Source organism: Fistularia commersonii, chromosome 21 (genome assembly GCF_037954325.1).
Source record: "Fistularia commersonii isolate RoL2024-O1a breed Wild chromosome 21, RoL_Fcom_v1.0, whole genome shotgun sequence".
Classification (NCBI taxonomy): domain Eukaryota; kingdom Metazoa; phylum Chordata; class Actinopteri; order Syngnathiformes; family Fistulariidae; genus Fistularia; species Fistularia commersonii.
Window position 1 is genome coordinate 13377525 of NC_141304.1, and position 16321 is coordinate 13393845.

General features: G+C 40.6%; 1 protein-coding gene and 1 pseudogene across 4 annotated transcripts; both read left to right on the forward strand.

Annotated features, from left to right (window-relative positions):
* Window positions 1-45: 45 nt before the first annotated feature.
* On the forward strand, window positions 46-6079 carry zmat1 (zinc finger matrin-type 1; annotated as a pseudogene). Its single transcript, XR_015107818.1, has 7 exons — window positions 46-184; window positions 3216-3322; window positions 3422-3493; window positions 3879-4020; window positions 4115-4387; window positions 4482-4581; window positions 5116-6079. The product of XR_015107818.1 is annotated as a zinc finger matrin-type 1 (transcript).
* Window positions 6080-8984: 2905 nt separating this feature from the next.
* On the forward strand, window positions 8985-12187 carry cd8b (cd8 beta). Of its 3 annotated transcripts, none has more exons than XM_086168706.1 (7): window positions 8985-9080; window positions 9743-10060; window positions 10412-10486; window positions 10871-11044; window positions 11180-11213; window positions 11344-11394; window positions 11494-12187. In XM_086168706.1, the coding sequence occupies exons 1-6, from the start codon at window positions 9026-9028 to the stop codon at window positions 11351-11353; spliced, it is 666 nt and encodes a 221-aa protein (XP_086024832.1). In that variant the 5' UTR covers window positions 8985-9025; the 3' UTR covers window positions 11354-11394; window positions 11494-12187. The 3 variants fall into 3 exon arrangements, with proteins under 3 accessions (XP_086024832.1, XP_086024834.1, XP_086024833.1); XM_086168708.1 differs by having other exon boundaries at window positions 10955-11044; XM_086168707.1 differs by lacking the exons at window positions 11344-11394; window positions 11494-12187 and having other exon boundaries at window positions 11180-11217.
* Window positions 12188-16321: the final 4134 nt, after the last annotated feature.

Here is a 16321-nt window from a genome sequence, read left to right on the forward strand (position 1 = left end):
AATTCCCTCGTTGCACTGCGCATGCGCTCTTCACTAGGAGGAAAGATGGACGAGCAGAACGTCTACATTCTGTACTCTGCGGTGTCAGACGCTCAAAATAACACTAGTACTGCCCCACTTGCGGCTTTTGCCACAGATGCTGACAAAGTAATAAACACTAAAACAGATAGTACCCAGGTTGAAGGTGAGTTTTGTCTAGAACGTGAAAATTCAGCTGTGGTGCATTCGACCTGCCGAACAGACGTTAGCTTTCTTGCTAACAGGCTAGCTTCCTCAAGAACAGAGTGAGCTAGCTTCTTAGCTAAATACGCTAACGTCATATGTTTATGCACTCGCCAGGGAGAAAAGGCCTGCTCGACATTGTCTACTGTGTTTGCGTGCAGTAACCGTGAACGCTATCGCCCACCAAAACAGCCCCGACAAGCCAGATCAGCCTAACTAGATGTAAAGATTGGTCGTTTCGTTGGGCCCGGTGTTGTTTGGGCAGTTGCCGTTAATGACCTAACGACCGAACGTTAAGAGTCCCCAAACTCACTTCACAGCTCAAACAGCCTCTGTCTTTCCAGGTACCGCTGTTTTGTCTTCGTTGCAGCCCTGTAGCTCAGCTCTGTCTGGTTATACGATCAACGCTGCCTGGTTTCTGCAGCTTTTAGACTCCCAATACACTAGTGACCTAAGTTTCAAAACCGAACCGGGCATTAGTAACTCAGTATTCAGTGAAACAGTCTGTGACCTGGATAAAACACAAGTGACTATTCAGTTTCTTATTAAAAGTATGACTTCTGGCCATGGAACAAGATGCCTCACAATCCTGTTGCTGCTGACACCATTCAGAAGCTCATTGGTCTCATTTGCTAAAATCGAAGTGTTTCAGAGAAGAGGATGTGGACTGAAGGTGTTTAGTATTGTCAGTGTTTGTACTTATTTTTTGAGATACAATATTTTCAGTCTTGTCAGCCACTCTTGAGAATCTCTTTATGCATAATATCTGACATTTAGCAGATATCAATAATTGGGCCTATTTTTAGATATAACTCCTACATTTTAATTGCAGAACATTGGTTTTTCAAACTGGAGGGAAAATTATGGCACGCAATTTATTTGAACACTACATTACTAACTTGAGATTCAGTGCATGGTCTTGGCTTTCAATATCTACTACTGAATAGAAGTTAAATCGATTATTTATATATCTTAAAAGTATTTGAATTATTGAGTGATCTTCAGTTGATTTGTTTTATTCAAAGACACTTCAAATTTATGTTTTCCCAATCCCAATTATATTGCAGGATAGTAAATATAGGACACTTTTTCAACCCTTGTTTGTTTTGTAACTTTATGAACTGTTAAATGAAGGAATTAAAAATAAGTAAGCATCCATAGGTTGACCAGTTAACTGATTATTTTTTTAAAGGTGTAAAACATTTTTAGCATTTCTAGTTACACATTGTTAATACAATAAATGATTTATTTTTGGGACATGACCAACTGATGTTTTCACACCACATCCTGCAAGTAACTTTGAATTTTACACTAAAACTGTTCCTTTTACCCACTATTACCAATTGATGGCAAAAAATATTCTGACAAAGGGAATCATGGTTGACCAGTTCCTACGTCAGCAAATGTTTCAGAAGCATTTCAGAAGGTGAAACCCCCAGTTGCCTTCACAAAATGAATCTTGGAACAATTTTGGAAAAGGAATAAAAAGGAATAATACCCCAGATGAAATATGCAGTGTCAAGAGAGCTGAGCATAAGATGAATTGTAATCATCCCTTTTTTAAGGATTAATAGTAATCGAGTTTTCTCCCCACCAGTTTGACCCCGAGTGTAATTCACAAATCGTGTTGAGAAGAATTCCAATTCTAACGCATCTCAACCAAAAGCAAGTGAGATTTTTTATCATAAAATGATGGAATACAAGGAATAATTTGTAAAGTTACACAACTGCCTTTCAGTATTCATGCTGACTTTATTGTGTAAAATTACCTATAAGTCAAGCTCATTAAGTCAAAGATCATTTTACAGTGTAGGATATGTTAGGTATGGTAATTTTGTAGAAATGTAGTAATATTTCTCTCGTTTCAGAAATGGTTATAAATTCCAAATTCGATTCATTTTTTCTAATCTAGTGGGAACAAATTCAGACATTTTCAGACTGTTCCTTTTGACTTTGTGTTGGAAGGGGCATCACCTCTTGCTATGTATTAAAAGTTTCATCATCTGTGTCTGACCAGATCACATTAACATTCGGATCATGAACGGTTTCAGTTGTGCTATTGCAAGCCTCACATGCTTCAAAATGTAACCTACAATGGAGCCCCTGGCAGTTTGTATCATTGTGTTATTTTTGGTCATTTTCTCAAGCGATAAGTCCATATCTATGATTTTAATTGGGTCATCATGTAATGATTGTAGCCTTTAAATTCAGCAATGTTTGTGTCTGTTGATGCGTGTGGGATGCTATGACATCATAAAGACACAAGCTGTTAAATGTGCATTTGGCTGAACCACACACTGTAATTACACAAAAATACAGTTGCTTTAATTCATTGTGTTGCCCTTGTCTCCGTCACATTGGTGGACAGAAGGAAGCTACGATGTTTCATAAAGTAATTATACTGTCAATGATGTCCTCCATAATTGGGCAGTCTATTAGAAATGTTTTGTATACAGTATATCATGCCAATGCATTCTTTGAGTTGCTTACGCTTAGGGCAAGTTTCACATGATTGCGACCTGAACACAAAGTACTTACATACCTACCAGGTCCAAATGGCTGTCCTTCCTCGCTTTAAAAGAGGATATTGGCAGCGGTGTAATGCATGAAAATGCAGGAGCACTGAATGAGCATCAAAGATGTTGACACAAATGTATAATTCAACTCATTTGGAGGGGGGGTGTGAATGAAGCTGCACTTTTTGGGAGATTCAAAAATCTGCACGAGTGGCAAGTGTGCATCTAAAAGCATTCATATCCTATGATCGGTGAAATACTCTGTGATATGAATTGGTAAAACGCGTGCTTGTGTCAATAATTCAGTTGGCATGTTAAATTCCTGATTTGAGCTCTGCATGTAGTGTATAGAGATGTTTTTATGTTAACTGAAGAGCCCCTCCCCGTGTAATTAGAAAAACAAGTGAAACTCCTGTATATATATTAAAAAAGAGGAACCTACCAGCTTGTTTATTTACTTGCTATTCTACAACACAGGAGTCAGGAGTGAGGAAGACCTACTGAAAGGTCTCTTGACTGATCACTACTGCCATGTGTGTGAAGCCGTGCTTCTGTTTGAATCCCAGCGGCTGTCCCACTATGAGGTTTGCTCATCCTGATTTTTGGCACCCGCTGTACAACTGTGCTCCAATTTCATTGATCTAACAGTCTGGCAATCTTTATTCTAATCTGTATCCCTCAAGGGGAAGAAACACGCCCAGAAGCTTCGAGTGTACCTACAGACTAAGAGAGCAGAAGAATCCCCTGGCACCCAGGTTTGTACGTTTCGAATTAGGCACCAATTAAAGATACAAATGATATTGCAGTAAAATTTGATCAAAAACACTTAGTAACCATCCGAAGGTAAAATGTGATAAGCATCTCAATCGCCCTTTCAATGAATATTCTGTGCCCCGACAGCACATAATGTTTAAATGTTGTGATCATGTGAATGAAAGATGAGTGTAATTATTGTGGTGGTGCAATAAAGAGTGCATGATTATTACCGTGAAGTAAAAATACCAGCTATGAGGACAAGGAAAACTGAAAGCGAATGGAATTCACAACATTTTCACATGGTTTCAATGTGTCAACAATACTTTGTTCATTGTCATCAGGCTGCATTTCGTGGTAATTCCATCTTGTGCCTGATTTTTACAGCGGACCAAAGCAACTGATAAGGACCGTTTCTGCGAGCTGTGTAACATGGTGTTCAGTTCTCCTGTGGTGGCCAAATCCCATTATGAGGGCAAAGTTCACTTCAAAAATCTTCGAAAACTAAGTCTTCAGACCCCAGGCAAGTGTTTGCTGCAATTTGAAGTCTAAACCTGAAATTTGGTGCAACATGTCAAAAGTAAACATGAACATCAAATGGAAATGCATACTGTTGTGCTTAGAAAGGAAAACAGAGCTGAGAAGCTTGCAGAGTCCGACTGGGGACCCCACAGCCGATGACCATAAATCTGAATCAGCCAGTGCGACGGAGAATCCCGTTGAGGCAACACTCGGCACAGAGTTTGATTTGGAGGATGCAAACAAATACTGTGCTTTGTGTGACGCCTCTTTCAACAATCCCCAAGTGGCTCTGCAGCACTACAATGGACGCAAACACCAGAGGAATGAGGCCAGGCAGCAGCTGCTCAAAGAGCTGGGAGATAATGTTTGTGAAGGTAAGACCTTCCGCACTAATATAAAGGTACTTTATCTGACAGCCATCAAAGTCTTCATGCCTCTTCCTTATTTGTTGACTCGCCCTCCATTCAGGATCTGCAGCAAGTGCCCTGATGTGTCAGATGTGTAATGTGCAGTTTAACTCTGTGGAGATGTATCAGGCCCACATGCAGGGAAGCAAGCACCAGCTAAGGTAACATCAAAAAACAAATAAAGAACTCATTAATTCTTTACTATATTGACTGTTTTCAAACCCAAATTGTGTTCCACTAGTCTGTATATTTGCCTTTCTCTAACCTTGAGGAACTTTACACATTTGCCATGCTGTAAAAGCATGCGATCACTACACCAGCTGCTGGATGTTATGAACTTTGAGGCCCTTTAAGTCAGGCGGAGTGGATGTGATTGCAATCTGTCGCTCTCACACACTCATGGGTAATCACTGTGGATGCTTTGTATTTTGGCCCAGGTGCAATGAACCATCTGTGCAGAATTAGACACAAGGGAATGCAGGCTATGTATCAACATCCTCATAGATACCTTGTCTTTTTTTGACCCATTGGTATTACAACATCTATTTTTGGATCCACCATCCCTGTTGGATTTAAAACACCACCACCATCATCATCATCATCAGATGCTTTCTTGCTCTGCTTACTCAGTTTGTTTCTGACAATAACAGTTTGACAAATATGAACTGATGTCACATTAACATGTGTTTGTCCAGGGAGAAGAAGGTTATCGACCTGTGCAAATCCCAACAAAAATCGTACAGCACATTTGCAGACGAACTCGCGGATTATATTCAGGTCCAGAAGGCGCGCGGAATCACACCTAAGCCTGGCCAGATTCTGCCTCCCAGTGACGCTCTGGACGAGAATGAGGAGGATGAGCGAGAGGATTTTAAGGACGCAGAAGTTTCCCAAATGAACAACTTTCCACCCATGTGTAACCCTCCTCATCACAGCCACCCAGGCTGTTTCTATCCAGTAGAGGGCTGCCAGCACCCCTATCGGAGGTCTGCTCGGCTGCCCTGGGGGCGGGACTACAGTTGTCCGGCTCTTCTAGAAGCCGACCCACCGCAGCTGGTTAAGAGAAAGAGGCTCAGAAAGCGGTCAAGCTCCTCTTCCTCATATTCTTCGTCATCCTCTTACTCCTCCTCATATTCTTCCAGCTATAGCAGCAGGTCAAGTGACAGCGATGATAGTGAATACCGGCGAAGAGAGAGGAAGAGGACCAGAAGATCCAAAAGGGTGAGAGGTAAGAGGGCAAGAGAAGCAGACTCTGACAAGGAGCGGAGGAAGAAAAAGCAAACTAGGAGAGTAAGAGAGAATGATTTGGAGGAGAAAAGAGGAGAGGAGTGTGGGGAGTCAGAAGAAGAGAAGAGGAGAAAAAGGCGGAAAAACCATGGCAAACATCGGAGACGAGACGAGCAGCCTCCCGAGGAGGACTTTAAGGAAGGGGACGGGGCCATTGATTTTTCACATTCAAAAGACACGATGGAAAGTAGGAAAGTGACTGAAGTATTTATTAAGCCTGAATTGACTTTAGACCAGGAAGACAAACTGGATGAGCCCACCAAACTTAAGCACCGGAAAGAGAAGAAGAAACCCAGAGAGAAAATCGACACAAGGACAGAGGAGGAGAAGCTGTGGGATGACTCTATCCTTGGCTGTTAAAGATACCCAAGTCTTAAGTTTTCCTCTTAACTGGTGATATAAATGCACAAAGTTGAACTCATGATGGACTTGACACTGAAAGTCTCAAAGCTGGGTGGGTGTTTATGTAGGCATCATGTACATATTAGTGAAAAGTGTTTTTCACTAACTGCCTTGATACCTCAAGTGATTTCCATTTAGCCGTGCTAGCTGGCTAGCCGTGTTTAATCAGGATTTGTATTTGTTTTTTTTTTGTTGTAAATTAATTCATGCACCTTATTCATTTGTGTATTTGTGTCTCAGATGTCCTCACATGTATTTCTTTTTCCTCTGACATAATTTTGATTTCATTTAATTTCTGCAGTGCTTGATTGGATGGAGGTCCAGTCTCAATTTTTTTTTTTTTTTTTTTTTTCGCTTTCAGGGTAATCGTTAAGAAATATTTGGTGATAGTTCAAAAATTTTGAGCCTGTGGTGGGCGCTGTTGAGCCTCAGTCAACTCATGTACGCTTGGTGTCAGGTAATGTGGAGCAAGTAATATGATTGTCAAACAAGTGCTGCTTTTGTAGTGCATGACACTACAATGACACACTTTAAAAAGTGGAGACTGATCGTGTTAATCCATGTGCAAGTATTTGAGTGTGGTGGTGGTATGTGAATGTGTGCAATGTTTGTCACACATCCAAAAGAGCATGTGTTGTTTTGTGTCACACAGATGTAAACCTTTGAATCAGGGCACTTTTTTTTTTTTTTTGGATCTCATGTTCAGCTGCAATCAGAGAGGGACTCATTCAAAGTAGTCGAGAATTTTTTTTATTTAACAAAAGAGGTAATTCTTTGTTGGATAAGCTATTTTCTTTGATGATATGGGTTTACTTTATACAAAAAATGGTGGCCATACTTTTGTTGTTTGATCATTTTAATGCAGTATTTTAAAAGTCATGCCATGCCTTATTAAAATCTTTGCTTTCTCATCTTTATTGATTATGCCATGTGTCATCACATGCCTCACTTGGTAGCAGCTGAAATGTAGATAAAAAAATCACAAAAACGTGGATCTTATAAAAGAAATATAATAATAATGCATTTTATTTGAAGGTGCCTTTCTCGACACTCAAGGGCACCGTACAGACACGCCTATCCAAAGGGTTACACCTTAGCAATCGGTCAATAATCGGCGAGTAGCGACAGCAAGTTGCCCCAGCGTTTACTTACCAGACACTAAAGAGTCAAATACTATTGCGAATTGAAATATTGGTTAGCCCCAGAGAATTGTTAAAACTGTTTTTGGCATTGGTGTGACATAAGAAAGCAAGAAAGTGTCAGGCAATCCTAACTTGAGTCTAAAAATGATACAGAATGTCATTGTTTTTCTTCCATTTCTAATGGATGGGAATTTTGCAAATCATTATTATTAAAATTACATTATTAAAATTGAGAGGTGAAAACGGTACTGTGTAAAATCCAAACAAATACTAAAGTTTGCTTCATCACAGGGGTGTATAGTATGCTATGATAAATGACTAAACTGACAGCAGAGACGATGTGAGACGCGGTGATGTGTGAGGAGCCGCCTCGAAGCCCCCCGAGATCTCCTGTTTTCAAGGAATCCTTTAATCTAATTCCCTGTCACATTCGGGTCTTCAACCCACTCGGCTATAAATTTGCCCACATCCTTTCGTTTAAAAGCCCCCCTCCCAACCACCCACCACCAGCAGAACGTAACCTATTTGCACAGACACCTCAGTCCCTCCGACGCTCCGCTGTTTATCAAGGAATTATGGCATCTGTGGCCTACGAGGTGAACTGACACCACCACGTCTCTCAAGAGAAAGTTATCTTGCATAACATGCTGAAAATACATAAACTATACTCATAAGGGAGATGAAAAATCCAAAAAGTATCCATGACTGTATCACGCAAACTGATAATTCTATCAGAATAATGTATGGTTGTAAGAAGCTGTGAGGTTTTAAGAACATCCACTGAATGTGAGAAAAATCCAGTGGGCTTACTGTGAAATGTATTTCTTGTATTATTAATGCACAAACGTAGTTTTGGTAAACATTTGCTGATAAAATTACCGGTATTTTTGACATTTTCTTGAATGTAGAATATTCAAAATAACTGTTACCCCAAGCCCCTCTGCAACTTTAGAATAAAATGTTTCTTTTTAAAATATGGATACAGAGAAATCAACCAAATTGTCAAATACAAAGCAGTAAAGCATACTTTTAAATTCCAAATTTAATTTTAGATCTGAGAGGACATGGTTTATTACGTAGTCTGTCAATTAAATCATAGTGTATGCCTTTATTATTTTGAAATGGAGTTAGCGCTCCGTTGCTCGTATTCCCTTGCTGGTGCCTGCTGGGTCATGAAGATGTGAATGTAGGACTGTAGGTTACACCTGGGCAGCAGAGACCACAGTACTGCAACAAGCTGTTCTCTGAAAAAATACTGCTGCTTCACAACCTGCAAGGTTGATGTGATGGCGCGGCTGGCAAGTGCATGCGCTATATGTTTCAATAGCATTCCTTAAAAAAAAGTCACAAAAAAGTCACAAGGCTTGAGAAAATAATTGTGTCTGGAAGAATGTGTGAATCCTGTGTCAGAGTCAGTAGAAAATACTGATAGATTTTGAGATGGATTTATACTGTGCACCTGCAGTTTTATAATGAAAAAAATGCATTAACATTTTCTGAAAGGTTTGTTTTCATGGCTTTCAAACTCATCTGCCAAATGTCTTAATGATTTTAATTGAATAGTGTTTTCTACAGGTTGTGTGTTTTTGCCTGTGTGTGTGTGTGTGTGTTTTTTTTTTTTCTTTTTGATCCCTCTGATAGGCACCATTTGTGTGTTTCCTGGGTCGGGGGGGTGTTACCATGTCGACTGACGACCTGAGCAGTTCCTCCCATCATCTGTGACAGACAGACAGACGGATACCGATCAGATACTCCGATACCCCGAACAAGCACAATGATCCCACTCCCGCTGCTCTGGACTTTGTTGAACATATTTCCCTGGACATCAGGCGAGTACATCTTACTTTTCGATACACTGAGGCTTTCTCAAACTTATTTGCTTATTTATCAAAATTCTATCCAAGCTCGCCCTGATCTCGATTGCTGCTAAACCTAGCCTGTAGTATCACAGGTCTTGTTACGGGAAGATAAAAAGACACACAACAAGATCATGTTGAGCAGTCCTGAGCATCAAGACGTGACATTCGGTGACTTCATTGCCGCATCACATCCACTTATGATCGACTTGAAAGTGCTTGACTTTTTTGTAAGAACCCGCTTGTTTCATCCGGAGGTTGAATTCCGGCCTGCTTTGAATCCATCGCGTACGATCAGCAACTGCGCTGGCGTCTCCCCTAACGCTGCTCCACAAAACTCATGTAATAGGCCTTTGGACCGATCCGGTGATCCAAAAGAATATTTCCTCGCTTGTAACCACCTGAAATATTGTACATATGCTAGAAGGGGGTCAACATGAAGCAATTCGTGCAGTTTGCAAAGGTTTCTCAAAGTTCATTCTTTTCCATTCTTTCAACACATTCAGCGCTGGTTGTAATGTTTCCAAATGCAACGGTTTGCTTTGATTCGACATCCCCCGATGCTCAAAGTATGATTCGACTGAGGGAATCGTCGTCCCGCTACTAGCCGCTCTCCCCTCTCTTGTCACTCGCAGGTTCAGGAATCCAAATCGTCTCCCCGGAGCTTGGCAAGCCAGGGGTTATCACGTGTACCACCAGCGGAACCTCCTGTTTCACCGTGCACTGGTTCCGAACTGTTCCCAGGAAAAACACAGTCCAGTTTCTTGGACAAATGAACAAGGCCGGTCGCAAGAATCCAGGGGACGAACCGCGGGTCAGATTGAGTCAAGCCAGTACGAAGTACATGCTCACCATCCACAACGTGACAGAAGACGACGCTGGGGTATATTCCTGCATCATTGTGTGCAACCAGGACCAAGAGTTCAATCCTGGAACTCTTCTCCGTCCACAAGGTCAGATATTTAAGCGTTGATGGGGTCACTTTTTAAAATAGTGCATAATGACAATTAACAAAAAGGTATTGAGAGTAATCGGACCATAATTTCTGCCATTATAGACGCAATTTTCTCCACGTAACTCCTTGTTTTTTACTATATTTCATTCTATTAATATTGTAGGCAACAGCAGTTTCTACTGTTTTTTAAACAGTAGTTTAGAACACAAGCACGGTTGGATGAAATCCTCATCTGTATTTTTTTTTTCTTGAAAAGATTGCAAACAGCTCAGGTGCTCTTTGGCAGTGTGTGTTTAAACCTGGTTGTATTTTGTCTTCGTCCCTCTCTTTTATAAACTGACACCTGCAGCGTTGCAACCGATGACGACGACCGTAAAATCAAAGGTTACGAGCTGTGACTGCAGGACGGAGAAACCCTCGCCAGGTAACAAACACGGATTGGCGCAAACACAACTCCTGGCTGTCGTTTAAATAACATACGGTGCGACGGATCGTCTAATTTCCGTTTCGAGGCCGAGGTTTAGGTCATTTTCTTGTTACTCTTATAGTAAAGTGCTTATTTTCTAGTGAATCTGAAGGAAGAGAGAGATATTGGTCACACATAAATAAATAAATGCAAAAAGCACGATTGTTTCCACCAGCTGAGTGAAGGCGCAACAAGAATCGCAGCAGAAACTGCATGTTCACGCGTCAACATATCAGAGTCTCGTCATCAGGGAAACCAGATCCAAGATTTCCTCGCCGACTTGTAGAGGCTTTCTTTTTTATTTTATTTTACAGTAAGAACTGTTTTCACTTATTTGAATAGCGTCTATGTCCCTCCGACGAGGATCCGGCTTCTCCGTCGAGTTCGAAGTTCATCCGTTTGCTGTGTGCGTTGTTTGTGCCCCAGACAGCTGCAGTCCGCTGATCCTTTGGCCGTTGAGCGGATTGTTCGGCGGCTTGACTCTGGCGATCCTCTGCACACTTTACTACTTCAGCCGTACGTCTTTTTCTTGTTTAACACGTGAAAATGCCATATCGCTTCACCGCAAAATTTCAAAACCCGCCTCAAAAAATGACTTGTCAATGCAGTATTTAAAAACAGCTTGTCTTTTTCCTTTGCTCCTGCTCTCAGGACTTCCCAAAAAGTGCCGGCATCACTTTGTGAAGTAAGTCTGCCACTGTCAGTAACACAGTGAAAATACATACTGTATTACGTGCATCGCGTAATGTATTAATAATGTATATTCTTCAAATGCACTGACGGTTCAATCTCCATTCAATGATTTTGTCGCAAAGGAAGAGGTAGAGGACCAGAAGAACTCAAAGAACCCTGATATCTGAACAGAAGTAGGTATAATTTCTTGGATTTATTCACCTCCTTTTTGATTGTTGCCCAGTTAAATGGTCTTCAGGTTTTTTTTAATAAAAGTAACCTTTGCGCTGCAGCACTCGTCCGCCGCCCAAACCGACTCGCCCGCAGCATCGAAGATGGGATTCGGCGTGCAGATCTCCGTTCTGTTGGCACGATTATCTACTGAGACGTGTACGTACTGTCAGAGGACAGCTGGAGGTTTTACATAGTGTTATATATTTTATACAGGATACATCTTGTCTTTTAGTGCTTCACTTTTGTCACAACGGTTCATCAATGCTAGTTATTTTGTGAATTGAATGGTCAGCGCGCAGTTGCCTAACTCCTGTTTTACTGCGAGGCCTGGATCTTATTTATTCATGAATCAATCAGGACAAAGGAGCTCGCTTTGGGAACCGCTGTCGCACACATGAACATAAACTCGTGATTTATTTTGTGCAAAGACAAACATCAGGGAAGAACTGCAGGTGGGTATTTGTATTCCCTGTCTCTCAATGCTCATTGTTTCTGTTTTTCCGCTAATATTGGATGTGAATATTTTCCATGTGGTCATTAACTGTTGAATAAAAACGCACGAGTCCGCAGACACGTGTCAGACACGCAATATTACCCCGAATGTTGGCAAAATAAGGCTCTCTTAAACATGAAATTCTGCAGCAATGTACTTTATTAACTATTAATATCCAGCAATAGTTTATAAAGATGTTTGATATTGATGTATTGAAGAAATAATCTCATTAAGTAATGGTCCTTGTTGACATTAAATAACTGACATTTTAAAGGTGTTTAAAGATGCTTTTATGAAGTGTTGCAATTATCTCCTCAAGTTTGGTTCACAAAATATACATTTAAAACATCCCAAACGTACATATAGAGCGTTCACTATAAGCGGGCAGACGCACACATTTTCAGGTCTGTTGACTTGTCAACCTCAACAAACTTGCTTTAAAACAGTTTAAAGTATCGTACGCCTTCAAACCCTTGTCATGTGGACGAGGGGGGGTCATTTGAAAGTGGGTGTTGTCAACAGTGTGTCAGGTGGAAGTTGAGGAGGTGACTAAAGATTGGGTTTCTGTTGTCACTTTCGATGTGTAAAAGGTGCTTCGTGCTCCGTTTCCGCTGAACTGAAAGGAGTTGAACACTGGAGACACATAGATAGATAGATAGATAGATAGATAGATAGATAGATAGATAGATAGATAGATAGATAGATAGATAGATAGATAGATAGATAGATAGATAGAAGGATGGATGCATAGATAGATGGATGGACGGACAGACAGAAGGATAGATAGATGGGGAGACGGGTAGAAGGATAGATGATCGATAGACAGACGAATAGACTAGAGTGATAATAAATTGATGGGTAGACGGATGGATGGACGGGTAGACAGACAGACAGACAGACAGACAGACAGACAGACAGACAGACAGACAGACAGACAGACAGACAGACAGACAGACAGACAGATAGACAGATAGATAGATAGATAGATAGATAAAGAAGGGGAATTGGGTTGTATTTCTCGGCCTTCACGGTCACAGATGAATGTGTGGCCGTGTCGATGTACTTTATTATTACAGCCACATATCAAACAACAGATTTGTAAATGACAAACAGCAACAGTGACAGGAAAACAAAACCGCAAGGCCGAAGACGAGGTGAGAAAAAACCCTTCACATCAGAAAGCGCTGCATCCAAAAGCCCCTCGATACGGATGAACACGGCCAGCAATGGAAAAAGTAGACCATTAAATGTGGTAAACATTCATTCATTCTCCACCCGTATGGCTTTTTCTGCATTCAGGGTCGCGGGGTAACCGGAGCCTCTCGGCCGAGGGCCGGAGTTTCACCCTGAAATGTCTGGAATTGAACTAGGAAGCTTTTGCTGTTGAAAACACGTTAGCATAGAATCAACTTTCATTCTAAAATATGCCTTTATGTGCTAGCGGAGAGTGAATATCAAAAGTTTAGCCCCCCCCACAGCCCGACACACAGCTGTAACCATGCGTTCACACCGCACCAGATGCCGGTTTTACTTTTCATTTGTCGCAAACGTGTATTTCACCGCTTCGTTCACCAGGGGAACCATAGATTTATATCACCTAAGACAAAGAGTAAGGCTACGTTTGAACGCAGGGCCTTTGTTGTTGAATGACGTTTATTGATTTTAATGACGTTTATTGATTTTAATGACGCGGAAACTGTAATCAAACGTAAACGTGCATCGTTTTGAACACACACAGACTCACACCCACAGTGCGGAGCTGGCAGTCGTTCAGATCGCTGGGACTGTGCGAGACCCTTTTCCTGTGCGCGAGTGAGATGGAGCTGCGCTCGACTGAGGTGTTGTCGCTTTGCATGTGTGAGCTTTTCATCTGCTCCCTGAAACAAAACAACCGCAGTGGAAGCCACAGACCGAACCACAAACACTGACGCAGAGAAGGCAAGAATCGCAGTGGTAAAATAAGAATGCAAAAAAGAAGTAACTCTCACATTCTGTTTTACTGCATTTTTTCCCATAGCAGAGTTTGCGCATACAGGTGGCTGTAAGTAGATTATCATAATTAAAGCACTACTAGTAATTCACTATTAATAAATGTTCCAGGTCAGAGGTGATCCACTGCATCATCATCATCACCAATGAGGAAATAGTTTTATCACATAATGGACACACATTTGTGGTTGTGGGTGTGTGTTGAGCTTGTGTAATATTTCATCACTTCCAGGAAATGTGAATGAATGAATGAATGTATGTATGTGGCAAATACTGCAAAGCCACGCAGAACTCAACACACACAGACTTTCAATGGTGATGGTTTTAAACCAAATATGTGTGTGTTTTCTCCTGCACACATTCATTTGTCTCCATAAAGTGTGCATTTCATTTATACATTATTGTAATCCCTTTTTACATATTCGTCATCTTTATAAAGACTGGAAAATGTTGTTTCATTCGGAAGTTAAACATAATATCAATCAGATTCACTGCATGTCTTTATCATGAACTACACGTGCACATTTCATTGCAAAATAACCCTCTAATACTTTTGAAAAGTTTGAAAAAGTGTGCACACAAACATGCATAACAAATGTTTGTTAAGTCCTTTGTGAATTTAAGCTGTATTAAATCTCAAAACAAAAAATAATCCTTTATGGCGATGTTTAATCCGGAAGAAAATTTGCTTTTAGGTTTTAATTCAAACACATGTGAGAGGGTGAGATTTCTTACATTTTTCATAATTCATCAGTGGATATCAGAAACTATATTCACAAATTTCTCCAAGTTTTGCAATTTTAATGTCTGTTTATATATCTTCTGTCTATGTCCATTCACAGTTGTGCTTTATATATTTACCGGTACATATATTTATACATTATGACAAAAAGTATAATCACCTGCTCACATGCTGCTCATAACAGACCCTGCAGGGGGAGCGGGAAATGATAAAACCACTTTGAAATGATTTCTACCTACTTTCCTTGACGCTCAACATCCCATAATTCCTGAAAATGTCACTTCGGCGCCAGACGAGTGGCGAGCAGCAGAATTTGCGAGCGAGATTCCTGTCCTTTGACTCAACTTGATGTTTTAGTTTTCAGAGTGAAAGGATGTCCCCTGTGCCCCCGCCTGCATGCTGGCTTTTAATGTCAACTTGCCATGTTAGTGTCGCCTGCAGGGGGTATTTTCATATTTTCATCTGAGTGAGTGGCTTCCCCTGGTCACACACACACACACACACACACACACACACACACACAGGGGCTTCCCTATGTGAGTCATACAGAAGAGGGTCTCAACCTTAACACCCAAGTGTGTGTTTGTGTGTGTGTGTGTGTTTGTGAGAGAGATTGACTCAGAATCCCTTGATTGGTGAAAATACACAAGTGTATCAATCTGATTTGAAACAAAGGGAAATCCCATCTCTCAGTTAGAAACATGTCGGTGATCTTTTCAAGTTTAATCCTCATTTTGGTCCGGGGGCCACATACGGCCTAATTTGATGTAAAGGGGGCCGGACCAGTAAAATCATTAACTAGAAGCAACACTTAGTCCAAATTTTTCCTTTGTTTTAGTGTAAAGGAGGTAAGCAGGTCAATAATTAAGAATCTTTGTATGTAATGAACCGTTCCTCAAAGACATACATGACGAATAATATTGAAAAAGAACTGATGAAATTTCACCCTAAAATATTGTTGTGTTAAAAGAGAAAATGTTGTCACTGTCGGAATATTTCCCACAAGAATTTATTAGAAAATTGATTGGTATAAGAGGAGGTATAATGTTTACAAGGCTATTCTGGTTATTAAATCAATCTTTTTAATTTTGCCCGTTTTATTTTTTGCTATCGTTTTTGTGATTTTTATAGAAATGAGAAAAGAAAAGATCGTTTTAACAATGTCACTAGATGTTTTTTTCATCAAAAAAAATCATTTTGTTTTCAAATTTTGAAGCAAAAAATACATTGCAAAGTTACTTTTTCATTCTTTCCCTGCCTGTTTTCTTTTTTTAAACCCACTGTGTAAAACCCCCAGATGCATGTGAGAAAAAACACGCAGGTCGCATTAACCCAAAGATTTGATTTCAGGCAGGGCGCCCCAAAATATTGTTCCGAGGGCCACGAGTCTGAGACCCCTGATTTAAACTATTACAAGCACAAGTGGGAGTCCTTATTTGCTGATGATCTGCTGGTAAACAGCAGAATGTCGCCTTATTTTAAACCCCCAATCGACCACCTGTTGCGGGTTTGAGAGGAAATTGTGCAACAAGCACATGAAATTGATATGATATGATCTTTATTTTTTTTGACAAAAAACGCAAGTGGTAATTGTCTTTAAATCATAAAGCGCGATGTCGAAATCTTCTAGCTTGGCGACCGGACTTGAATTTCTGTACATTGA